A 27,825-nucleotide genomic window follows, 5' to 3' on the forward strand; every position below is an offset into this window, starting at 1 on the left:
ATCTTGTCCATATATGACAAAGTGTTTTTTGTTTAGAATCTATTAATCATTTTAGATTAATAGCTATAAATCGATCTCTGAAAGTGCTATAGTGATGAAACCACTCTCTCCTGCTGCGCTACGATGTAAGGATTGCAGGCATGTGCTTTGTCAGTGGCCGTGACATAGGGTTCAGCCAGGAGTTGATGGACAGTCGGAAGAGCGAATGAAACGGTAGGAGGGACATCCCAGCTTCAAGTGGTTTAAAATTTCACATCTTACGTCACACAGGCGGACAAAATATACTACTGTGTCCATGGGAACCAGGGCTATGCAAGCAATTTCGATCTACGGTGTCCACAGATCGATGTATAAGCAAAAATGTCGGTTGGAACCGGTACCAGAACCACACAGGTCTCCTGAACAGGGGACTTTACATCTAAGAGGATTTATTAAACGTTATAAATGCTAATGATTGTAATGCTTATGAATGTTTTATAAATAATGAAATACTAATTTCTTTACATTTATAAATTGTGTAATTATTCTCAGAGTCCTGGGATCCATAAGAAACAAATCCATTACCGAAGGACAACACAAGCATCTCATCCTAATATTTAGTCTTTACTGTAGCTGTAGTCTAGATCCATCATCCCTCTCTTGGTTGGGATGGTATTTATTACAATTGATTAAACTGAGACTCAGTGATACGAGCAGCAGTGCATATAATTGTCATATTATGCTTTATTAGTGAAGTACTTCTAGGACCGGTTTTGCAGATACAGATCAAGCCTTGTCCAGGAGTAAAAAGCATTCAAAATGGAGATTCTCCATTGAAAGAGTTTTTTAGTCGAGGACTAGGTTTAATCTGAGTCTGGGAAACTGGAACATAAAGTAGTTTATGTCCTTGTAATTGTATTATCCTCCTAGGCTATCGTCTACTACACGGAAACCCTGAGGGACAGCAATGTCCAGCTCCAGCAGGCTGCCTGTCTGGCCCTCAAGTGTCTCAAAGTGAGTCCTCTTGGTGTGTTATGTCTTTGTGCTGAAGCCACAGGGTTTCACAAGGAGACAAACACAAATCCCAGAATACACAGATGATCTCTCCTCTGTCTGCCCACATGTTGCCATTCGCCACTCTGCGTCAACACACTCCATCTTATCCTGGACACGAATGCTGTAGATTACCAGCCCGTTGGCTGCCAATGCTATAATCCTGTTTGTTTTGGCCTGGCAGTTCTCTCTACCACCCTATTTCATTGGGACTTTTTGATGGCATATTTGAGGGAGCCACTCAAGTGGTAGACGTTTGGCCGCTTGAAAATAAAGACACCAAGCCAGTGTAAAGCTAAGGGTGTTTGTTCTTGAGATGTGTTGTGGTTGTTTTGAAGACATGGCACCCTAGTGGTTTGGTTTATATAACATGCTTTGAACTCCTGTGTTTGGTAGGCGACTGAGAGCGTGGAGCAGGTGGCTGAGTTGTGGCGGTCGGCTGACGAGGACCTACGCAGCGCTGCTAGAGAGACTGTGCTATCATTTGGTAATCAGTCAGTCACATGGTGTTTTCATTAACCTGTTAATTTGCATGCAATTACTTGATTACATAAATCATTTTAATAACCATCCTGTGTTCAATTGGGCTAGATTTCTACCTAAGATGCATCATTTTCTGAATTCCTATATTGTGTTCTTGAGTGAATGATAAGAAACCTGGGCCTATATCACAAATCCTCTAAGAGTGCTAATCTAGGATCATATGGGGCAGTTATCCATTATGATTTAAAAGGCAAAACTGATCTTAGGTCAACAATCGTACTCGGAGACGCTTTACAAATGTGAGCCTTGATTTTTCGTAGACCTGATGCATTTTTTTCTTCTTTTAGGTAAAAAGGGTCACCTTGCATTTCAGCGAATGGACAAGATTTATTGTGAGTTGCAAGATGAAGCATATCAGAACTTGGATACTGAAATCACAATCCTTTAAAGTTGAGAGAAAAGTCATATGAATGTACCCCCTCTCCCGGTTGGGCTGCCAAACTGCAGTGACTGGATCTGCGCCAGAGGAAAATAGAATAGGCCAACAGCAAAACATAACAATGGGCCATAATCCCTGTACATACTCAAATTGTACAGATGTACAAAGCAGTTGTCCTGACCTTAGTGTATGGGGCCTTAAACAGTCGCCCTGCTTCACGTACAGGCAAAACCTGTATAATCATTAGATGCTCTGTATGATATAAAACACTTAAGATATTTATTCTATATTTTAGCAGTATCAATATGAAATGTACACAATACAAATAAAGTGGATACATGTACATATTCAAACCAAGCATTTTTGTGTTTATAAATGTTTCTGGAGTGTGACCAAAGTTTCAACCGGCAGGAACATGTTGGGAAGCATTAATTGGACAGGTAACTCTACAAATAACTCCTTGCCAAGACAAGACCAGCAAAGATTTATTGAAAAATTAGCTGTAAAATCTCCCTTTTAACAAAATACTCTCTCCCTGTGCATTACAGTGAAAAGCTCCATCTGTTTATTTACATCTATATGTAGAAATTACATTGGATGTAATTTCTAAATATACCACACTGACAGGTGTATAAAGGTATTAAAAAGCACAATGCACTAATTACAAACCAAAAAAGATTAGAACAGAATGACTAACAAAACCAAATGAACTATTTGCATTACAAACCTCCCACATATTGAATATATACTATAAATAAAATTGGCAGCAACATTTTCATGAAAGAGCAAATCGAGACTGATGACCTAACCTCTTTTAATGGCAAACAATTTGTCATTAGCTACAGCAACAGAACATAATACAATTAACTTAAGTTTCATTGTCAAAAGTTCTCAAAACCAGACCGGGCAAAATGTGAACAATTCGTGTGGTCTGTGGTTCGCTGTATAGCCAGCTGCAAAATGGTGAACTTTCCCTGATAGGTATCACACCGTGCTGGAGTTAAAAATAATCCAAAACATTTTGATTAAGAGCTCATTAGCTTTTCCAGCAGTTTCTTTATGGCCCAACCGAAAATAATCAATGTTAATATCCCTCCAGCAGCAGACAGCATTAGTATACTGTACTTCACATTTCAATGACTACATTTACAAAAGCAAACTTTTGTCTTTTCAAATATTGTGATTCTGTGAAATCTCAAAAATCAGATCTTTGTTCTTTCAGCAAATATGTATTTTCATTTTTCGGTCTTGGGCATGGGGTTCTTCGCTTTCTCAAATGCAGATAGTGGGCAACTGATAACACTTGGAAGTCGATATGAAGCCTAGAAGAACTGAGAAAACAAGGCCACAGCATCATGCTCAGTGCGATAACACCTTCAGAGGGTGAACTTTATTAAATGAAAATCAGTAGTAGCATTTGAACTCTGCAGAAGTGACATACAGTGCCTTCAGAAAGTATTCATACCCCGTGACTTTTTCCACATTTTGTTGTTACAGCACAAATAAAAAAGTACATTAAATGTAAAAAAAAGTGTGTCACTGGCCTACATACAATAGTAAAAATGTGCTTAACAAGTCACATACGTTGCATGGACTGTATGCAATAATATTGTTTAACATGATTTTTTGAATGACTACCTCATCTCTGTACCCCACGTATACAGATAATTGTAAGGTCATTCAGTCGAGCAGTGAATTTCAAAACATAATCAACCACAAAGACCAGGGAGGTTTTCCAATGCCTCACAAAGGGCACCTATTGGTAGATGGGTAAAAAATTTAATAAAAAGCAGAAATTGAATATCCCTTTCAGCATGGTGAAGTTATTAATTACACGTCGGATGGTGTATCAATACACCCAATCACTACAGAGATACAGGCATCCTTCCTAACTCAGGTTGCCAGAGAGGAAGGAAACCGCTCAGGTATGTCTCCATGAGCCATTGACTTTAAAAGTTAAGAGTTTAATGGCTGTGATAAGAGAAAACATTGTAGTTATGCCACAATACTAACCTAATTGAGGGAAGGAAGCCTGTACAGAATACAAATATTCCAAAACATCTGTCATGTTTGCAACAAGGCACTAAAAGTTAATCTGCAAAAAATGTGGCGAAGCAATTAACTGTTTGTCCTGAATACAAAGTGTAATGTTTGGGGCAAATCCAATATAAAACATTACTGATTACCACTCTCCATATTTTCAAGCATAGTGGCTGCATCATGTTATGGGTATGCTTCTAATCGTTAAGGACTGGAGAGTTTTCCCCGATAAAAAAGAAATGGAATGGAGCTAAGCACAGGCAAAATTCTAGAGGAAGACCTGGTTCAGTCTGCTTTCCACCAGATACTGGGAGATTAATTCAACTTTCAGCAGGACAATAACCTAAAACACAAGGCCAAATCTACACTGGAATAGCCTACCAAGAAGACAGTGAATGTTTCCGAGTGGCAGAGTTACAGTTCGGACTTAAATCTACTTGAAAATCTATGACAAGACCTGTAAATGGTTGTCTAGCAATGATCAACAACTAACATGAAATCGCTTGAAGAATTTTGAAAATAATTATGGGCAAATATTGCACAATCCAGGTGTGGAAAGATCTTAGAGACTGACACAGAAAGACTAACAGCTGTAATCGCTGCCAACCGTGCTTCTACAAAGTATTGACTCAGGGCTGTGAATACTTATGTAAATGAGATATTTCTGTATTTAATTAGCAAAAATTTCTAAAAACATGTTCTAACTGTCATTATGGGGTATTGTGTGTAGATGGGTGAGATTTTATTTATTTAATAAATTTTGAATTCAGGCTGTAATACAACAAAATGTGGAGTAAGTGAAGCTGTATGAATATTTTCTAAAGGCACTCTAGATAACAGGTTCACATCACTCGCCTTCTCTTGACGTCCAAAGCTCAACAGGGAGGCAGGATTTTCATGTTCACCTTCCTACTACTATACTGATAGTCAGCATTTTCACACCAACACATTTGATTTCTAACCTTTGGAAACTTTCAGATTTCTGTAATTAAAACATATGTATTAACACGACTTTTGAAAACTCTAAAAGGCAACCCATGCAAACATTTAGATCCAATGAGGCCAGGGTAGGCGACGTTCACTGAAAACCAGGGGGAAAAGGCAGGGGTGGAGGGCAGTAGTGAGGAGGTTAGGGTAGGCTATTCTCTGGGAAGTGTACACATGCCCACACATTTAAAAGCATTGGATTGGTGTATGCATGGGGGAGTAACCATATTTCATACACCAGTCAATTCCTTTTAAATCCATTAAGAGAAGTGAACAAGTGCACACTAAGGGCAGAGGGGTTGAGAATCGGGATGAAGTCTATGTTTCTCCACATCGACAGTGTCGGGTGGGAGATTTTATTCACAGCCTAGATACAGATTGTCCAGGATCCATCTGCGCATCATGTCAGGGGGAATCCTCTTAGGTGCCCACAATGCTGGGGTCGTGTGCATAATCTGGTAGTGCGGAGTCATGGCAGTGGTACAGAAAACAGTTCCCCCAGCAGCTGTAGCAGATGAAAAACAGAGCTGCCAGGAACACTAAGGCACAAATGGTACATGGCTTCCTCTCCAGCAGGAAGCTGAGCAGGTAGAAGCCCATGAACATTGAGTGGTTGAACCATAAAGCCGGGTTCAGAGGTTTCGGGATGAGGAGAACCGGGAGCAACCACTGAAGGCAGTACATTGTCTTTGAGGGGAAGGCAAATACACACCAAGCTCAATCAGGTGGCCACAAGGCTGGGTGGAATGACACAGTGGGGTTTCCTAACCATCGCAGTTGTGACTTCGGAGTAGGTTGTAATCTGTTACCTTCAGGTCAGGCCTAAAAGGAGAGCATACAATAAATAAAAAAGGTGCAGAAACACAACACAAGCCATCAGTTTCTCTTTGACATGACAATGAAGAAAGTTCAGCATATTGTAGCTATTGGTAGGGTCTTAGGTGACGCTACAAAAAATGGACACAGAATTCTACAAAGAAAATGCAGGAAAATCTGGTTTTCACATATTGCCAATAATGTGGTTGTCAAAATACATAAATCATTTGAAAACAATGTGGCAGTTGTCACCCATGTCTAAAAATCCCAATATTGTACATTACGATATTTACGCGATATGAGTCCAAATGTAAAGCATGTGCTGTGCTAACGTTCAAATCTGTGGGACAGCCCTTTTTGCAAAACCGGTGTGTTCATATTTGCTATTTGTGATTGGTATTCCTCAACTTATCAAAGTAAGATCGATGTGACATTTGAAGTATGGGAAAGTCCTCAGGGTGTTGCATGGTCTTAGGACGTCTTTTGACTGAAATATAAGGTGAAATGTTTTTTCCTTCGTTTCAGAAGTTTTCAGATACAAAAAAATAGCAGGTAACAAAGTAGAACTTCGTAGCTACTTTTTGATGTATGGTTGTCAGGGATTGGTCCATGCCGTTCGTGCTGCACAGCATTGACTGTTTTGTGCCAGCTGTACATTTTTGGATTGATGGTTTTATTCTTTCAAGTAAAAACTACCAGAATTCAGTGGCTAAATACCAGTGAATTGAAAATGGGTCAAATCTCTCTCTCTGTGCAGCTGGCTAGCAGGTACCCCACTGTTTCTTCTGAGCCTATGCTAATTATTTGCTGTAAACATTGCAGTTTATCCTTCCTTCAAACTCATCAACGCCAAAAATAACATTACAATGTAACCCTGCTAATGTGTAGGCATACCTTTGAAGTAGGGCTGACCCCAATTAGTCAGTCGATAGGCTGCTGGTAGACTGGGATTTTTTTGTAGAGCCGTAGCTAGATATATACAGTACCAGTGAAAAGTTTGGACATCAAAACTATGAAATAACACTTATGCAATCATGTAGTACATTTATTTATCTTTTTATTCAACAAATCAAAATATATTTTATATTTGAGATGCTTCAAAGTAGCCACCCTTTGCCTTGGTCAAAACGTGTTTAATTTAAGAAACCAGACAGGTGTTTGGTGCCATTATTGACTCATGATTAACATTGATCTGTCTGCGACCTTTTTGACCTTTTCCGATAACTTGAAAATAAGATCTAAACAAAGTACTACCCTCATGAAATGAAGTGTTCCTGAGAAGATTTTCTACAACGAAGTAACGTTACAACACCAGAACTAGGCTGGACAATAGAACGAGTCAAAACTCACTAAAGGCTGGAAAAATGGCCAAAGAACATTGGCTGAACTTGGAACACTAGCACAAGGCCATAAAAAACGAATTGAAACAAACCTCCGCAGAGCCCCTTCTGACTGAAGTGATGCTTAGAATTCCATTTCCCCTAAATGGCACTTTTTTTTATTTTTTATTCCTTTCCATTTTACCACTACAATCTGTTCTTAGGACGAAACTGGAAAAACAATAATTTGTGTAGAAAGTAAACAACCACACCTCGATGGTGTCAACTGAGCTTATGTCTGTGTAATGAGGAAGTAGGGAAAGAATAAACTGACTATTTCTGGCCTAGTGATCAACGACTACCGAGCTCGCTGCGCAGACTTACTTTATTACAAAGAGGAGATTGTCCTGACTAAAATGGTGTCTGACTTATACTCTAAATATACACATTGTGAGATATTTGGCGAAATAGACAGTCATACCCCTATTTGCTCTATAGGAAACAATGGGACGACATCGGGATTCCATGAGAAAAAAATATAATTTTTAACTACCAGAAATGGATCGCAGCATACTAGGCTACCTACATTTACATCATTAGAAAGAATAGATTATCTTGAATTAAACGGTGTAGAACTTCAAAACACATCAATTGAGTTATTTGGCGAAATACAGACATTGCCATTATGTTGGGGAAATAGGGATGTCTAAAAAGCGCTGTCTTTTATTTAACCAGCTTACTATTTATCTGCTACCATTTGCCTTTGTGTTCTACATTTTTTTGTTTGAACTAGCAATAAATTCACTTCTCATTATTCACTGGTCTAATTCTTTGATAGCATGGCATGGCTGGCAGCACACTTCTGAAAACAAATGGCTCAGCAAAGCAAAGGCTCTTAAAATCTCTACGGGATCGGTGTCCCCCCCATGGGACGGTTGAGCGAACATAGGCTAATGTGATTAGCACAACAAAAAAATCCCAGGACAGACATGTCTGATATGGGCAGAAAGCTTAAATTCTTGATAGTCTAATGGCACTGTCCAATTTACAATAGCTATTACAGTGAAAGAATACCATGTTATTGTTTGAGTGCGCACAATTATGAACTTGAAAATGTATTAATAAACCAATTAGGTACATTTGGGCAGTCCTGATACAACATTAAGAACAGATGGTTCCTTGGATCAGCCGAAAACTTTGCACATACACTGCTGCCATCTAGTGGCCAAAATCTACATTTCACCTGGGCTGGAATAATAAATTAATGCCTTTCTCTTGCATTTCAAAGATGGTAAAGAAAAAAAATTCTCATTTTTTTTTCTTTGTATTATATTTTACCAGATCTAATGTGTTATATTCTCCTAGAGTAATTTCACATTTCCAAAAACTTCAACTTCAGAGTTTCCTTTCAAATGGTATCAAGAATATGCATATCCTTGCTTCAGGTCCTGAGCTACAGACAGTTAGATTCGGTTACGTAATTTTAGGCAAAAATTGAAAAAAGGGTCCAATCCTTAAGAGGTCTTATGAATTCCTGAGATCAGTCTCAAACCTGCCCCACCTATCCCAGCCAATTGCTGGACTTTCACATGGAGGTTACTAGGTCACACCCAGTTCAAATCACATTTGAAAAATAAAAATAAATGTGGCTTAACTATCAAGTGTTCTGCTTTGCAATAATACATATCATAAAATAACTAATAACAAAGAAACAGCTAAACGCTTATAGGTTTTCATTAAAAAAAGATAAAATGCTATTTAGTACTATAATGGTATTTACTAACATTGTATTACTAAAATAGTTTCAAAGGTGTTCTAGGCTACCCTACCAAAGAATTAGGGTTAAGGCTAAAATGGGTTACACCTATTGTTAGGGGTTAGGGCTAAAATAGGTTATACCTATTGTTAAGGGTTTGGGCTAAAGTAGGTTATACCTGGGGTTAAGGCTAAAATAGGTTATATGTAGGTTTAGAGTTAAGGCAAAAAAAACCTTTGGGTTTATAGCTCTCTTGCTCCTCCCTGTGGCCTTCTGTGGGTTCTATATAACTCATTCGCGACACTTGCTGGGCCATAATCAACTGCGTCAGAGCTACAAATCAATGAGCTAGACCTATCCATTTGGTGGGGGTGCTCAAGATGGCGGCATGAGAGGGTGTAACATTTCTAACTGAGGAACAATTTTAGGGTTTTCTCACAAAGTTTTAGACTGCAGTTGCAATTTGTTTTTTCACCCAAAAAATGTATAACAATACAATGTAGCTATTCTGAATAATTTTGTAATTAATCAAACCATTGAAACATTTGACAATTTCCAACGAACAAGCTAGCTATCGAAAAGTTTCAGAGTGTAGTTAAGTTAGCCTGCTAACGTCTTCATAGCTAGTAGCATCGAAACAGGACATGACCAAACTGTTGCTGAGATAATGGATGTTGAAACTTCCAAGGAGAAAAGAGGCATTGTTGAAACTCACTCATATACTTTCAGTATAAAAAAAGGGGGGGAATGCGATTCATATCCGAATACACCAACCAAGGAGCAACTTCCAAAGAAGCTGAGAAGTGAACCATCAATGAGCCAGCTACAGGACAACATCGTCCGCATCCTCACGGCTAAAATCAAAGAGAGCGCAGATGACATCATGGATTTGGTGAAAAAGAACACTATCAGTATCGTTAACCTGAAGAAATTTATTGATTTCAATGCTGAGTAAGTAAAAACTGAAGCAGCAGAAAGCAACATTCAGGTTGCAAAGCAGGAGAAGAAACTCACTGAAATGGAGTCAAAGGTAAACGAGAATGACCGGTATGGTCGGAGATGGAATCTTTGAATTTATGGAATAGCAGAAAAATCTGACGAGAACATCAAAGCAAGAGTGAAGGACATTTGCAGGGCAATAGTCCTGGAGGAGGAGCAAAATGTTGTTGCAGGGTCTCTGGATGTAGTGCACCGTCTGAGTAAGCTGAGAGATGGGGAAAACAACCAGCCACCACGACCAGTGATCATGAGATTCATCGTCAGGACAGCGAGGGATATGACATGGAAAAGTGCAAAGAAAAATGACTATTTAAAGAAGAACAACCTGAGGTTCAAGGAGGATCTGACAGCATTTGACAAAGAAGCTCGGAATCGTCTGTGTCCGATGATTGAGAGAGCAAGGAAGGAAGGGAAAAGTGCATACTTTGCGGGAGCCAAGGCTTTGGTTAATGAAAGGGAAATTCACACTGACGCCTAGCTTGTTGACTGCTGGATTTATCAAGTGAGTTGTGCCGGACTGAGTTTTATTTGCATCTGATAAAACTTCATATTTATTGAGGAAAGAGCATTGTTTGTGTGAGCCAAACCTTTTTTTATATATATATATATTTTTTTTTTATGGCAGGGAAATTCGCACTGACACTTAATGTTAGATTGGTAAAACAAATAGCCATCAAGCTATTGTACAATATTATTTGCAATCGTATAAAAATATATATATAATTTAGGTCAACCACTTGCGTGGTGCAAAGGACTGTTTTTATTTGCAACTATTAAGAACTTATCTTTTTGTGAGAACCCGATTCATGTGAACGTATACAAGTTTTATAATATCCTTCATATAGTCACTGTGATAGTAAATGTCCATTTCTGTTTTTTCTATTAATGCCAGGGGAATCCGTAATATTTTGAAAAGGAAATCTTTATTTTTGTATTGTAAGGGTAGGAGTACCGACTTTAATTTAATTCAAGAAACTCATGTCTGTTCCACAGATAATACGTTTTGGAAGTGTCAATGCAGGAATGATATTTGGTACTAATCGGTCAGCAGGTGTCGCTATTTTAAAAGGCAACTTTAAGGGTCATATATTGAGTCATGAAGCAGGTAATACAGGGAGATGGATTATACTATTGGTATAGATGTCAACCACATTCAATTCATTGTTGTAAATACTTATGCTTCCAATAAAAAGTCAAGTAACTATTTTATTTAGAGACACTGAGAGGAAAATAAGTGAAATTACGTCTACATTTCCATTGGCCAAAGTAATATGGGGTGGAGAGTAATACAGTATTACATGATAATCTAGATGGCCTCCTAATGATAGCAATTCTGTTTGTGAGATAAGGAATATATGTCTACGGTTAGGTGTTGTAGATATTTGGAGACATAAGAACCCAGATAAGATTATGTTTACACGGAGTACCAAAGATGTATCTATACAATCCCGTATTTATTTCTGGCTGATATCTGAAGATATGGCTGACAAGGTTGATACAGTCTCTATTGAACCATCAATTTTAACAGACCACAAAGGGATCTCAATAAAGTTAAATATGCATGGTTTGTCTTAAAAAAAAAGTTAGTAAAGGTTACTGGAAAATGAACAAGACTTTACTAGAGAATGAAGTATTTAAGAATGAAGTAGCAGGATTTGTTGATAAATACTGGAATTGTGCCTGTGTTATGAATACGTTTGGAAGTTACTGGGAGCTAATGAAATTTGATATAAGGCTTTTGGCTATTTCAATGGGGAAAGAAATGTCTCATGCCAAGAGAGAGAAAGAATATGACATAATAAAGGGAATAATGGATTGTACTAAAAAAAAACTGAACTAACTAATAAGGAATTACTGGAGCTATCATCATTGCAAATGCAGTTAGACTGTATCAACGAGGGAAAGGCCCCTGAGCGTTTGTAAGATCAAGACGAAGATGGAAGGAAGAGGGAGAGAAAAATACTAAATATTTATTTAATTTAGAAAAAAGGGCAGGTGAAAAGACTTCCATATGTAAATTAATGATTAATAATATTCCCAATGAAAATCCAAAAGAAATCTCTCAGCATGTTGCCCAGTTTTATCAGAATATGTATACATCAGCCCAGTCAACTTCCAATGGATCTTTATTTAGACAATGTAGCAAACATTGCTAAGATAGATAATCATTTCAGGGATTTTTGTGATGAGTTATCTGAAATTGAGATAAATGACTGTATTAAAAGCCTTAAGGACAATAGGTCCCCTGGAAATGATGGTTTAATAAGAGTTTTATAAAGCATTCAATGATCAATTGATTCCTTTCATTCTTGCTATGTTTCAAGAATCAATAGAAAAAGGGGAGTTACCGGCTTCCTTAAAGCAAGGTGTAATTACTTTGATTCCCAAACCTAATAAGGATACTCTTTATATAGACAACTGGAGACCCATTAGCCTGTTTAATAATGATGGGAAATTATTTGCCCTTGTATTTGCTAAGAAGTTGAAACAAGGCTTGCATCATATAATTGATGAAGAACAATCTGGTTTTATTTATGGTCGACACATTAGTAATAACATCAGGTTGATCTTAAATATGATTGACTATAATGACCTCATCCTTGATGATAGTTTTTTTTTTATGTTTGTTGATTTTTATAAAGCTTTTGACACTGTAGAACATGAGTTTATGTTCAAAGCAATACATTTTTGGGGGTTTGGTGATTTTTTAAAAAGCAGTCCAAACTTTATATAGTGGTTGTACTAGCTCTTTGCTCAGGGGACATCCTGAAGATTTGATATTGGCTGTGGCATTAGGCAGGGCTGCCCAATTAGTCCATTTTTATTGGTTACTCAAATTATGGCTCTTCATATCAAGAAAGGGAATTTAAGGTGTTTCAGCACTTGGCAATGAATTTAAACTATGTCAACTGGCTGATGATACCACCATATTTTTAAGAGACAGGAATGAGGTTTCTAAAGCAGTTTCCTGTATTGAAGACTTTTCCTTAGTTTCGGGTTTGAAAATTAATATCAATAAGTCAGTCTTATTTCCACTCAAGGATGGTGTTTTACAGGAAGTATATGGTATCCCAATTAAAGATAAGGTTACTTATCTTGGAATTGTTATATGCAAGGATGAAAAACAAAGGAGTGAATTAAACTTTAACCCCATTATTGAGAAAACAAAGAACAAATTGAACCTCTGGTTGTTGAGATATTTTGTTATACGATCAGGTTTTATTGTCCAAAGCTGAAGGGTTATCCAGATCAGTTTATGTCTCGTTATCACTTGAATTATCCCCTAAAATTGTAAAGGACTTAGATCAGATTCTTTATAATTTTATTTGGAGGAACAAGCCTCACTATCTACGAAAATATATTCTCACTAATAGCCAAGAACAAGGAGGTTTTAGATTTAAATACTCTAAATAATACTTAAAAAATAAATTGGATTCTAAAGTATGTTAAGAACCAGAACAGTATTTGGAATGCATTCCCTAAGTATTTATTTGACTCTTGTTGTTGGTTTAGAATTTTTGCTTCGATGTAATTTTGATGTTGATAAAATCCCAGTAAAGTTGGCCAAATTCCATAAGCAGGCAATTTTAGCTTGGATGTTAGCGTATAAACAATTTTTCCCCTCACAGATACTTTATATGGAACAACAAAGACAAACAATTTAAAAATAAGTCTCTTTTTTTCCGTAATTGGTTTGAGAATAAAATTATTTTGGTTGGTCAGTTACTGAATGAGGATGGATATCTACTCTCATATGGGGAATTTCTTGATAAGTTTAAAATTCCAATAACCCCGAAAGAATATCCAATTGTTTTTGATGCAATTACAAGGAGGTTGTATCTCTTTTAAATTCCTCTGTGGTTGATGTAAGTAACATAGACTTACATGAAAATATATTCATTGGTAATATTAACATCAAAGATAAATGTAGTAATAAACAGATTAGGAATATTGTTTGTGATACTACAATTCCCTCAGCAAGATTATTTTGGTCAAATATCTATGGTGATATACAATAGGGGAAAGCATGGAAAATAAACAAATATTGTATCAGTAACAGGGTAAAGGAAGTTTCACTAAAATGTTACATAGAATTTATCCTGTGAAACATGTTTTGGAAAGATTCAAGCTGAATATGGACTATAAATGTGATTTCTGTGGAATGGAGGAGACCATTTCGCATTTGTTTTTTGCCTGTGTTCATAGTAGAATTTTTGGGATTGACATACAAAATTTTGTTACAAAAAAAATAGGGCCCACTGTACTATTTAATGGTTTTGATATGATTTATTTCAAAAATTCTGACAGATAAAGATGTAGTATATTTAATTCAACTGCTAATAATACTAGGTAAATTTCATATTCACAAATGGTCTAATTCCAAACCTAACTTTTTCACTTTATAAATGAGTTCAAAACAATATGGCACTACTTTAACTAAAATGAAAAACAAACAATTAAAACTTGTATTATTAAATATGATTTGTTTGTTTAGGATTAATGGCAATGTAAATAGTTTGTATGTATGCTTGTTTGCATGTGACTATTCCGCTTGTTTGTTGATATTTGTTAATAAAATAAACCTATCCATTTGGTTTGCAACTCATTGAAGCTGTGCAGCATTCGCTCAATTAGAAGGAACAGATTGACATATCAAATTACCCAGCAGCCATTTTTTAAATTTTACCTTTAACTAGGCAAGTCAGTTAAGAACAAATTCTTATTTTCAATGACGGCCTAGGAACAGTGGGTTAACTGCCTTGTTCAGGGGCAGAACGACAGATTTTTACCTTATCAGCTCGGGGATTCGATGATCGAATGGTTACAAGTCCAATGCTTTAACCACTAGGCTACATTAAATCGAAAATAAAAAATACTTAATTTAAAAATGTCTTCTAGCTGTTTTATAATCGGACACATCTTGAAAAAGACGACACGACGTGTTTTGTTTAGGTTCCCACCCTTTTCTGAAGAAAATAAATGGTTAACCATGACCAGAAAGCTATGCGCCAGCCAAACGTTATCATACATTACACCACAAAGTGTACCCAGGCGAAAAGTGAGCTAACGTTACCACACCAAGTAGCAGTAAGATATTACTTGAGGTAAATCTACGAAGTTAACGTGGGCTCATTGCCAGCAATAGCAAAACAGGCTTTATGACGCAGAACAATAGGCTAGGAATAGAACACTCGGGACGTTGGTGCCACGGTGCTATATAACTAATAGGAGCTGGCAGGGTGAAACATGCCCTAAAATAAGGCAGCTGGGACATATGGTAATATTATTTAACTGGACTCCACGGCGGATGCAATTAACGAGTTTTTAAATCTAAAAAAATGCGTTAATTTAAATGTCCAGCCTACCAGAACCATAGAGTCACTTGGTCCCCTTAACCCAGCTGCTTTAGCAAGTTTGTTGCAACATGGCTAATCAAGCTCTGAATCAGTGTATTTGCTTGTTAGTTAATAGAAACAAAGGATCACATGCACACAATTATCTTATTAAATAGCTAGCTAGTAAAATGTCTCTGCAAATGCAAAAATAGCTACGCTAGTCTGCTAATACGTAGGGCTGAAGTGGCTAACATAGCTACTACTAGCAGTTAGCTAAAGCAGATATGTTGGTTAGCTAAGATCCAGGACAACAAATTGTATTTTTCGCATTCAAGGCCGGTTAACTATGGTGGGATTGATTTGGTTGACTAACTAGTTAGCTACAGTCAGTAACGTTTACGTGATAGCTAGCTAACGTTGGCTTCAACAATAAAACAAGTAGTCAACGTTACGTTTGCTTGTTAATAATTAGCTGGCTGGCTAGTGAGATACTAGCTACTTGCTTGCATACCAAGTTAAAATAATATTTCACATTGAATCATACATACAAGTTAGTGTTAATAGCTAGCTAACTATTTGCATAAACGCTTTAAAGAATAAAACTAGACCTGCCAATTTCCAGGTTCATTCTTGCTCGAGCACACTACTCGACTCCATTGCTGCTGCCTTAAGAGTAGACGACGGTCTGTACTATGATGGATACTTGGGACTTCCATACACCCCCCATTGCAGTTTAAAATGGTTACGCTTCGAACACACCGACAGTGTTTACGCAAATAGTAAGCGGCATCATCTGGATATGTATGCAACACAAGTTCAACATTCACACCGAACACAATGCATCTGCAACGCAACGTTTCAGTGGAAATTAATGTAATTCTGGTGTTCCAAAATGCCAAACACTGTCTGTGTTTTCGAAGCATTAGGATTTAGGGACGTCTCAAGGATCCCAGATAGCACTGACCCCTAGACGACTGCGTAGCCACCAGCGGTTGTCACTAGATAACACAGCCACAAATTCATAATTATGGCGAAACACCGCACATTTCAGCAATTTATCTTCTTACATTTTGATTTTAAACCTAACCTTAAATTAAGACCGAAAATCCTTTTTTTTTAAAGCCGATTTTGTACTTGTGGAATCTGACTTTGTGGCTGTGTTGACTAGTGATGACCCAGTCTGGCGTAGTTTTAGCATTTCTATTGCAGGACCCTAAGAAATATACTGAACAAAAATATAAATGCAACAATTTAAACGATTTTACTGAGTTACAGTTCATATAAAGAAAACAGTCAATTGAAATGAATCCATTAGGCCCTAATCTATGGATTTCACATGAGTGGGCAGGGGCGCAGCCTGGGCTGGGAGGGATAGGCCCACTCACGGGGGAGCCAGGCCCAGCCAATCAGACTGAGTTTTTCCTCCACAAAAAAAGGGCTTTATTACAGACAGAAATACTCCTCAGTTTCATCAGCTGTCCAGGTGGCTGGTCTCAGACAATCCCGCAATTGAAGAAGCCTGGTGTGGAGGTTCTGGGCTGGTGTGGTTACACGTGGTCTGCGGTTGTCAGGGCCGGTTGGACATACTGCCAAATTCTCTAAAATGACGGAGGCGGCTTATGGTAGAGAAATGAACATTCGATTATCTGGAAACAGTTCTGGTGGACATTCCTGCAGTCAGCATGCCAATTGCACGCTCCCTCAAACCTTGAGACAACTGTGGCATTGTGTTGTGTGACAAAACTGCACATTTTAAAGTTGCCTTTTATTGTCCCCAGGTGCTCCTGTTTAGTGATCATGCTGTTTAATCTGCTTCTTGATATGCCACACCTGTCAGGTGGATGGATTATATCGGTTATATCGGTATATCAATTGTACGTCATCAATGACATCCAAAGCTTAGTTTGATCATGTGCTTTTTCAAACCATGTTACAAAATGCGAGCTCCCACTGATTTCGCCGCAGTTCCGAAGCTTTCTTCGATTCCAAGCTGCCTTCAAACACCGACCTCTACTAGACACCGTACTTACAAATATGCACGGAACAAACATAAATGCAACATATAAAGTGGGCATTCGATCCCATGTTTCATGAGCTGAAATTAATGATCACAGAAATTTTCCATACGCACAAAAAGCTTATTTCTCTCAAATGTTGTGCACAAAATTCAGTTGTGGACCAATTCAGTTTGTCCGTGATGTGTACGCCGAGGGACTTAAAACTTACTACCCTCTCCACTACTGTCCCGTCGATGTGGATAGGGTGGTGCTCCCTCTGCTGTTTCCTGAAGTCCACGATCATCTCCTTTGTTTTGTTGAGTGTGAGGTTATTTTCCTGACACCACACTCCGAGGGCCCTCACCTCCTCCCTGTAGGCCGTCTCATCGTTGTTGGTAATCAAGCCTACCACTGTAGTGTTGTCTGCAAACTTGATGATTAAGTTGGAGGCGTGCATGGCCACGCAGTCATGGGTGAACAGGGAGTACTGGAGAGTGCTCAGAACGCACCATTGTGGGGCCCCAGTGTTGAGGATCAGCGGGGTGGAGATGTTGTTACCTACCCTCACCACCTGGGGGCGGCCCGTCAGGAAGTCCAATTACCCAATTGCACAGGGCGGGGTCGAGACCCAGGGTCTCGAGCTTGATGACGAGTTTGGAGGGTACTATGGTGTTAAATGCTGAGCTGTAGTCGATGAACAGCATTCTCACAAAGGTATTCCTCTTGTCCAGATGGGTTAGGGCAGTGTGCAGTGTGGTTGCGATTGCATTGTCTGTGGACCTATTGGGGCGGTAAGCAAATTGGAGTGGGTCTAGGGTGTCAGGTAGGGTGGAGGTGATATGGTCCTTGACTAGTCTCTCAAAGCACTTCATGATGACGGAAGTGAGTGCTACGGGGCGGTAGTCGTTTAGCTCAGTTACCTTAGCTTTCTTGGGAACAGGAACAATGGTGGCCCTCTTGAAGCATGTGGTAACAGTAGACTGGAATAAGGATTGACTGAATATGTCCGTAAACACAACAGCCAGCTAGTCTGCGCATGATCTACACGGCTGGGGATGTTGTCTGGGCCTGCAGCCTTGCGAGGGTTAACACATTTAAATATTTTATTCACGTCGGCTGCAGTGGAGGATAGTCCACAGGTTTTGGTAGCGGGCCGTGTCAGTGGCACTGTATTGTCCTCAAAGCGAGCAAAGAAGTTGTTTAGTCTGTCTGGGAGCAAGACATCCTGGTCCGCGACGGGGCTGGTTTTCTTTTTGTAATCCGTGATAGACTGTAGACCCTGCCACATACCTCTTGTGTCTGAGCCGTTGAATTGCGACTCTACTTTGTCTCTATACTGACGCTTAGCTTGTTTGATTGCCTTGCAGAGGGAATAGCTACACTGCTACACAGTCACTAAGTAACTGTATGACTGTGCTCTTTAAGAACAAGGCACACAATGGCTAACAGTCAATGGTATACATAGAAGCCTCAATCACGCTAGTTCATTTTGCTGTGCTAATCATTTGTTTCATTGTCATGGGTTTACAAACGATTGAGTTATCACAGGTTGGTTTTCAAAGGTATCAAGATGAATCAACTTCATAAATGTTTTGTGTCCTCGATTGAGGGCATATAGACACTTTCAAGTAAAAACAAACAGGAATGTTTGGAATATACAGTGTGGCGATTACCTTGAAGATGATGCGATTGTGATAACATGACTTCTTTTGTGGTCTTTGTGTGTAAAATGTGAAGCTGACATCATGTTAATGATCATTCAATTGTCAAATATCAAAATATCAGTATTGCATTAACTTTTTTAGGATAGGGGGCAGCATTTTCACTTTTGGATGAATAGCGTGCCCAGAGTGAACTGTTTCCTACTCTGTCCCAGATGGTAATATATGCATATTATTATTACTATTGGATAGAAAACACTCTGAAGTTTCTAAAACAGTTTGAATGATGTCTGTGAGTATAACAGAACTCATATGGCAGGTGAAATCCTGAGAAAAATCCAACCAGGAAGTGGGATATCTGAGGTTGGTCGATTTTTCAACTCAGTCCCTATTGAATGCACAGTAGGATATGGATCTGTTTGCACTTCCTACGGCTTCCACTAGATGTCAACCGTCTTTAGAAACTTGAATGAGGCTTCTACTGTGTTGTGTGGCTCAATAAGAGGGGAATGAGTCAGTGGTCTGGCAGAGAGCCAGGTCCTGGTCACGCGCATTTCACATGATAGCGACTTGCGTTCCATTACTTCTCTAGACACAAAGGAATTCTCCGGTTGGAACGTTATTGAATATTTATGATAACAACATTCTAAAGATTGATTATATGCTTAGTTTGAAATGTTTCTTCGACCTGTAATATAACTTTTTGAAGTTTTTGTCCGATGTTATGCGGGACCTGCACGAGCGTTTAGATATGTGTACTAAACGGGCTAAAAAAAGTAGCTACTTGGACATAAATAATGGACATTATCGAACAAAACAACAATTTATTGTGGAACTAGGATTCCTGGGAGGGCATTCTAATGAAGATCATCAAAGGTAAGGGAATATTTATATTACAATTTCTGATTTCTGTTGACTCCAACATGGCGGAGAATTTTATTTTCTTTCTGAGTGCCGTCTCAGATTATTGCATGGTTTGCTTTTTCCGTAAAGTTTTTTTGAAATCTGACACAGCGGTTGCATTAACCTCTAACGAGTCACAAACCCGGATCCGGGATCCCCCCCATCAAAAAAGCTGACTAGCATAGCCTAGCCTAACGCCACAGGGATATCATATAACATAATTTTCATGAAATCACAAGTCCAATACAGCAAATGAAAGATAAACATCTTGTGAATCCAGCCATCATTTCCGATTTTTAAAATGTTTTACAGCGAAAACACAATATGTATTTCTATTCACAATAGCAAAAGACTCAACCGCATATTTTCACCATTTTTCTACCGCATAGGTAGCTATCACAAAACCGACCAAATAGAGATATAATTAGTCACTAACCAAGAAACAACTTCATCAGATGACAGTCTTATAACATGTTATACAATAAATCTATGTTTTGTTCGAAAATGTGCATATTTGAGGTATAAATCATAGTTTTACATTGCAGCTACCATCAAAAATATCACCAAAGCAGCCAGAATAATTACAGAGAGCAACGTGAAATACCTAAATACTCATCATAAAACATTTATGAAAAATACATGGTGTACAGCAAATGAAAGATAAACATCTTGTGAATCCAGCCAATATTTCCGATTTTTTAAGTGTTTTACAGCGAAAACACAATATAGCATTATATTAGCTTACCACAATAGCCAAACACACAACCGCATTCATTCACCGCAAAGATAGCATTCGCAAAAACCAGCAAAAGATATAAAATTAATCACTAACCTTGACCAACTTCATCAGATGACAGTCTTATAACATCATGTTACACAATACATATATGTTTTGTTCGAAAATGTGCATATTTAGAGGTACAAATCTTGGTTTTACATTGTGAATACGTAGCCAAAATGCACAAAATTCTCCGGAGATATTTTGGACAGTCACCTAATCTAATCAAAGAACTCATCATAAACTTTACTAAAAAATACATGTTGGACAGCAAATGAAAGATACACTAGTTCTTAATGCAATCGCCGTGTTAGATTTTTTAAAATAACTTTACCATAACAAACAGCTTACGTTATAGCGAGACAGCGCCTGCAAAAAGGAAGGAAAATAGGACTAAACATTTTCCACAGAAATACGAAATAACATCATAAATGGTTCTTACTTTTGCTGAGCTTCCATCAGAATCTTGTACAAGGAGTCCTTTGTCCAGAATAAATCGTTGTTTGGTTTTAGAATGTCCTCTTCTCCTGTCGAATTAGCAACATTAGCTAGCCATGTGGCGCGAACATGCCCAAATTCTCCTGACGCAAAGAAAGGAACATTTCAAGACTCGCAATAAACGTTGAATAAACTGATACAACTCGGTTGAAAAAAACTACTTTATGATGTTTTTATCACATCTATCAAATAAAATCAGAGACGGAGACATCCACCGTCTATACCGAACGCTTTTCAGAAGCCAATGCTGATGTCCTTCCCGCACCTAAGTAGAGAAAGGAAATTGTGGTCACGTCATTCCAAGAGCTCTTGTTCGACCTCAGATCAAGCTAGACACCCCATTCCACCTTCCACTGCCTGTTGACATCTAGTGGAAGGCGTATGCAGTGCATGCAAATCCATAGAAATTAGGCAATTGAATAGGCAGGCCCTGGAACAGAGCATCGTTTTCAGATTTTTCACTTCCTGTCTGGAAGTTTGCTGCCAAATTAGTTCTGTTTTACTCACAGATATAATTCAAACAGTTTTAGAAACTTGAGAGTGTTTTCTATCCAATAGTAATAATAATATGCATATTGTACGATCTAGAATAGAGTACGAGGCCGTTTAAATTGGGCACGATTTTTTCCAAAGTGGAAATAGCGCCCCCCCTATTGACAAGAAGTTTTTAAGAACAAGTGTATCTTTAATTCTATGTAAAACATGTATCTTTCATCAAAGTTTATGATGAGTATTTCTGTTATTTGATGTGGCTCTCTGCAATTTCTCCGGATATTTTGAAGGCATTTCTGAACATGGCGCCAATGTAAACTGAGATTTTTGGATATAAATATGCACATTATCGAACAAAACATACATGTATTGTGTAACATGATGTCCTATGAGTGTCATCTGAGGAAGATCATCAAAGGTTAGTGATTAATTCTATCTATATTTCTGCTGTTTGTGACTCCTATCTTTGCCTGGAGAAATGGCTGTGTTTTTTTTGACTTGGTGGTGATCTAACAAAATCATATGTTGTGCTTTCGCTGTAAAGCATTTTTGAAATCGGACACGATGGGTAGATTAACAATATGTTTATCTTTCATTTGCTGTATTGGACTTGTTAATGTGTGAAAGTTCCATGTTTCGGAAAAATATTTTTGAATTTCCCGCGCTGCCTTTTCAGCGGAATGTTGTCGAGGGCTTCCGCATGTCCTAGACAGGTTTTAACCGTAATATGATCCTGTGTGCATTAATGTGATGCCACCCACATTCACCTTTTGATTTACTTTCATTCATGAACCTTGAGTGAGAAGTAACCTGGTCCCAGATCTGTTTGTGCTATCATGTCAACTCCTTGTCATCTTTGGCATGACAAAAAGTGGCAAGGAGTGGCATGATGGCAAAAACAGACTGGTACCCAGGCTAAGTGGAAAGGTATTGTAGTGTATTCCAGTTGTGCATATGTGAAATGTATGTATTCGCGTGTAATAACTGGACATTCAATGGAGTCTCTCTTTAAAACTTCTTAAGGCTAGGGGGCAGTATTCGGAAGTTCGGATGAGTGACGTGTCCAAAGTAAACTTTCTGTTACTCAGGCTCAGAAGCTAGGATATGCATATAATTGGTAGCATTGGGTAGAAAACACTCTGACGTTTCTACAACTGTTAAAATAATGTCTGTGAGTATAACAAAACTGATATGGCAGGCGAAAACCTGAGGAGAATCTATCCAGATGTTTTTTTGTTGAGGTCACCACCCATTCAATTGCTTGTCTATGGGATATTTAAAGGAATTCCTCTCAGATTGCAGTTCCTATGGCTTACACTAGATGTCAACCGTCTTTAGAAAGGGTTTCAGGCTTGTTTTTTGAAAAATGTGTTAGTAATTGTAGTTTTTCAAGGTGGTTCTCATTTTGGACTGTAGTCTTGTGGCGCACGTGGATGAGGGCGTGCACTTCGTTATTTATCTCCGGTATTGAACATACTACATTCCGTCTTAAATTGTATAATTTATTTACATATTAGGGTACCTTTGACTTGTTTGGACGAATTTATTGGTAACTTTTGGGATTCCTTTGTATGCATGGGGAAAGGGTGGATTACTGAATCAAACGTGTCAACTAAACTGACTTTTTTCTATATAAAGAAATGGACTTTATCCAACAAACGACCATTTGTTGTGTAGCTGGGACCCTTGGGATTGCAAAAAGAGGAAGTTCTTCAAAGGTAAGTGATTTATTTTATCGCTATTTCTGACTGTCGTGATGCCTCTGTAACAGGGTTATATTGGTGATTCCCCTTGCCACTTTATTGTTAAGCCAATGGGTTTTTGGTTTTAGTTTTGTCTTGCCTTCACCTACTCAACGTTGCATCTTATTGGCTGGTTTGCGTAGCTTGCTTACGAGGGAGGATGTTTCAGTTAGAATCATCCCAGTGAACAAGCACCAAACCAGCGGTAAGTTGTTGGTTGCAAAGCACTGTACGTCAAAAGTGATTTTTATAATCCCAAGTGATGATTTAAATGTACAATTTATATCAATTTGTTTGTAAATGTTATTCGAACATCACACATAAGATGCAGCATTTTTTGGTGAATATTTGTTGTGCATTTTGTTGTAGAGAATTCCCGCAAATACTAGCTAGCAACATACTGTGTCTGGTGGGGGCGTTCGTATATTTTGTACAGTGCGTGAGTGCAGAGTTGGATGGTGAGCCGTGCATTGCATGACGTGCAATTTTGTGCTGTTTCTATCAGGTACATTGTTCAAAATATTATATTGTAATTGTTGTATTATTTTGTTAACTACATTGCCCAGTGAACAAGCACCAAACCAGCGTGCGTGAGTGCAGAGTTGGATGGTGAGCCGTGCATTGCATGACGTGCAATTTTGTGCTGTTTCTATCAGAATAAAGCTCCATGACTGGTGATACAAGTTGGAGTTCGTGTCGATGATTGATTGTACACAACGCAAGAAGAGTACTGTTACACCTCTGCTGGTTTGGAAAATGTTTTTAATGCTTTTGCATGCGGGGCGCTGTCCTCAGATAATCGCATGGTATGCTTTCGCCGTAAAGAATTTTTGAAATCTGACAAAGCTGTTGGATTAATAAAAAGTTAAGCTTTTAAACGATGTAAGACACTTGTATTTCCATGAATGTTTAATATTACGATTTTTGTACTTTGAATTTTGCACTCTGCAATTTCACCAGATGTTGTCGAGGTGGGCCCAAAGAGGCCCAAAGAGGTTTTAACCGTTTGAATAACAAGCAATGCAACATTACTTTTGGTCATAACCTATAGACAACTTATTGATTGTTGAAAATCCCATTATTAGAAAAACCAGAGAAACACCCACCCAGAACCTTGAACTGATATCTAAGGCCAGATCACTGCAAAATTCATCAATGTACAATACTTATAAGTAGGCCTATGATGTGAACAGCAGCAATTGTGGAGGTCAAATATTTTTATTGATCCAACAATGGTTGTTGTGATTTTTGTTAGATACTGTATATTAATAGCTGTTTATTATCTGTAAATGTAATTCTCTCATATATTGTCTACATTTGTTGTAAATATAATAATATCTCAATGATTCAAAATTAAAACAATGGTCACATTTACATAACTTATATATGACTAGTAGGCCAGATATTTGTAATTTCTTCTAGGAAAATGTGCTCCTCCTTTTTAAAAGTGCACTTTTAATTGAGGAACCACTGTATATATGAATCTGAGAACATGTCTAAAAAACATTTCAAAATCAACCAAAATCTGATGTCTTTACAACCGACCTGTGCCTGTTGGGATACAGTCTAACGTGAGGTATGGGGGGTGTTAAGTGCCAGAATTAAGCCTTGTGAAGCTACTGATACCTCTCACCAAGTCACCTAATGTCTTCCTAGCGCCATAAAATACCGCTATGAATTACCATGGACTGTCAATGGAGACTCGTTTTTTTCTAAGGCGTCAAACTGCCGATGCGTCCACGTCACGTGACACGTACACGTCATGTAGACGTAGTGTACACGTCATGTAGACGTAGTGTTCACGTCGTGTAACGTGGCACTGACACATCACGTGTCAGTTTGCTTGTAAGTTTATTATGAAAGATCTTACCATGAACGCCTTAAAAACGTCTACATGTCTTACACGTCACGTGTCTGTTTAGTTTATTATTAAAGATCTCACCATGAACGCCTTACAAACGTCTACATGTAGATTTTTTTTTCATTGCCAGAGTAATCTAATCAATTTAATTTGTCAATTTAGCTAAAATAGGCATATCACCTAAATACAAAAATTATTAGGCTAGTTGATATTTCAGCCAGCCACCATTACTGTGTAGATATGCCTATTTCTCACATCAATACAGACACAAGGGCTTCTTTGTTGGAGGTAGCCCTATTCAGAAATAAGGGATAGCCAAGGTCTCTAGTTGCACATTCAAAACAACTCGGAAATCGTCAATCTCTGACTTCCGACTTCTGTGGTTCAAGACAACAGGGAACTCTGAAAAAAACGAGCTCAGACTGGGATTTTATTTTTTGGAACGGTCATCCAACTCGGAATTACAATCCAGAAACTCTGGCATCTTTCTCTGACCTGAAAATCACTGATATCATGATTTGACCTCGTCCCCCCCCCCCCCCCCCCATTTTTTTAATATTTTGATGCCCCCCCTCCACACATTGTTACTTACCTTGCTGATCACAAAGTCGTCTAATTTCAACTCCATTCATATGCAAATACATTCGATTCATATACTGGCTTGTCTGGCTGGCATGTTTTCATTTTAAACAGGCCTTCCCTTATCTACACAGAAATAATATTATGATTTTTTACAAATCATAGCTACAACAATGAATAATATTGAACTAACAAATACCAAAGGATACATTACAATTTACAATAATAAACACCTTATGAAACAACTGTGAAAACCGATCTGGCAATATTTAAAATTTAAATATATAAACATTTATATTTTTTTGGTACGTGTGTACACTCACATGGCAATCAGACTGAAATACTGAATTCTGGTGTGTGGAATGGAGAGGAGGTGGGTGCTATGTGGATGGGAGATTCAGCCTGTCACTTGTTTTCAACAGGCAGTCAGTCTCGGAAGGGGGACTCGAAGAGGGAAACTGCAAAGTCCAGGCGTTGCTGCTCTCTTTGTTCTAAGTGTTTGCAGTGCTAGTGTTTTTAGCTTATCTGTGCATCTCACATTATGTGCCCAGTATGATAGTTTTCTTGCCCTTTCTTAGCAGATAATGACAACATGACAATAAGAGTAGCTGATGTAATGAAAAGTTGGAGGGTGGTTGGTAATGGAGGGTCAGGTTGATCCATGTCTGGGTTTTAGGCAGAACCCCTAGGTCCTGGACAACAGGAGCAGAGTGAAGGGAACAGGGTAGGAGACAGACGTTAACAAGCAAACACACAGGTTACAGGTTTATCAGGTATGTAAAAATACAGCTATTGAATGATTTAATTTAAATGTTTGATGAGATATGCAATAATGTTAAAGGCAGACAAAAGAAAGGATACCTGTCTGTCATTTTTTTATGTCAGTGGGCTTGATGTGGGAGGTAAGGGATGGTCCCTGGAAAAGATTGAGAGATGAGTTGTGAGAGAAACTCCAGGGTGGTGTCATGACCACTGGAGTCATACACCTTAACAGTACCTTCCTGGAAGCGGCAGTTACTTAACGTGACCGAGTGGTTAGCCTTGAGATTGACTATTTGGAGATACCCCTGGTATCTCGTCTGACAGTATGGCGATGCCACCCAATACGAGAAGGCAAATGCAAATAGTTATCATCTGAGATTTTTATATTTACCTTAACGGATGGTGACCCCAGCTAGAAGCGAAAGAGCAGCAAGGTTTCCCAGGTCTCGCCTTCCTTTTGTCCTTCTTCCTAGCCAAGTCATTCGCCCAGATGTCGAAGCACTTGGTCCCCTTGATTCTCATCTGGTGGCTTTCCTTCTGTTTCTCCTGCACCTTGTCCATGTACAGTCTCACCTTGATTGATAATAGAAATAAATGCAATTATATTTCATATTATTACAAATACATCTCTTATATATCTCTTGGAAGGCCAGAAAATAAATAACTGCGGACAATCATTTTTACCTGGTCAAAAATCTCCACATCCTTCTCAGCCCATGCCTGAAGGTGGTCCTCGAAGGCATTCTGATCTGGTTTGACAACTTCCACCACATCAGGTGGAGTTTCAGTGACCTCAAAGTACGTTATACAAAAATAGCAAATGAAAAAACACAAACGCTAAGTCAATCACACAATTTTTATACTACAGTATATACAATAATTGTATATACAATTGCATTGTCTACCTCAGTACACAGCTGTGGCTCCTGTCCGTACATCAGGTGATAGGGTGAGAACTCTGGAGGCCTGGACGCTACCGTTGTGTGCAAAGATAATTACCTTCAGATTGTCCTCCCACCATTCCTGGTACCCGTCAAGGGACTTGCCCATGGCAGTCCCATTGGTCCGTACATCCAAACCTGGAGTCACCATACATCTACACATTATATATAACTCATTGTACTATCAGTGTCAATTTCAAAAACCAACGCTAAATTATTGGAGGCCTATGTAAAACAATGCTACAACCATTACATTATTAACCACTAACATGTAAGCTAACATTCACTGAAACCAACTAGCCTAGAGCTAACTAATACTTAGCCAAGCTCAATTTGGTTAGCATCAAGCTAGCGAACTGTTAAGCTCTATTTTTGTACAAATATTGACACTAACACATTTTATC

At 38.4% G+C, this 27,825-nt stretch overlaps 2 protein-coding genes across 5 annotated transcripts in view; one reads left to right on the forward strand and one right to left on the reverse strand.

Moving 5' to 3' along the window:
* Positions 1 to 2,305, forward strand: part of ripor3 (RIPOR family member 3) — a 63,428-nt gene extending 61,123 nt beyond the window's left edge. For 3 of the 4 annotated variants that reach the window (XM_039015246.1, XM_039015238.1, XM_039015253.1), the window contains 3 exons: positions 910 to 993; positions 1,429 to 1,519; positions 1,863 to 2,305. In XM_039015246.1, coding sequence (XP_038871174.1) covers positions 910 to 993; positions 1,429 to 1,519; positions 1,863 to 1,963 — 276 coding nt within the window. In that variant the 3' untranslated portion in view covers positions 1,964 to 2,305. The remainder of the gene's footprint in view (positions 1 to 909; positions 994 to 1,428; positions 1,520 to 1,862) is intronic. The other variant, XM_039015262.1, reaches the window with a different exon arrangement.
* A 2,385-nt stretch (positions 2,306 to 4,690) lies between these two features.
* On the reverse strand, positions 4,691 to 15,923 carry LOC120064642 (bladder cancer associated protein). The gene is made up of 2 exons (XM_039015270.1): positions 15,816 to 15,923; positions 4,691 to 5,803 (listed from the first exon to the last, which is right to left on the reverse strand). The coding sequence occupies exon 2, from the start codon at positions 5,663 to 5,665 to the stop codon at positions 5,402 to 5,404; it is 264 nt and encodes an 87-aa protein (XP_038871198.1). The 5' UTR covers positions 5,666 to 5,803; positions 15,816 to 15,923; the 3' UTR covers positions 4,691 to 5,401.
* Between the last annotated feature and the right edge of the window lie 11,902 nt (positions 15,924 to 27,825).

Source organism: Salvelinus namaycush, chromosome 2, assembly GCF_016432855.1.
Source record: "Salvelinus namaycush isolate Seneca chromosome 2, SaNama_1.0, whole genome shotgun sequence".
In the NCBI taxonomy this organism is placed as follows: domain Eukaryota; kingdom Metazoa; phylum Chordata; class Actinopteri; order Salmoniformes; family Salmonidae; genus Salvelinus; species Salvelinus namaycush.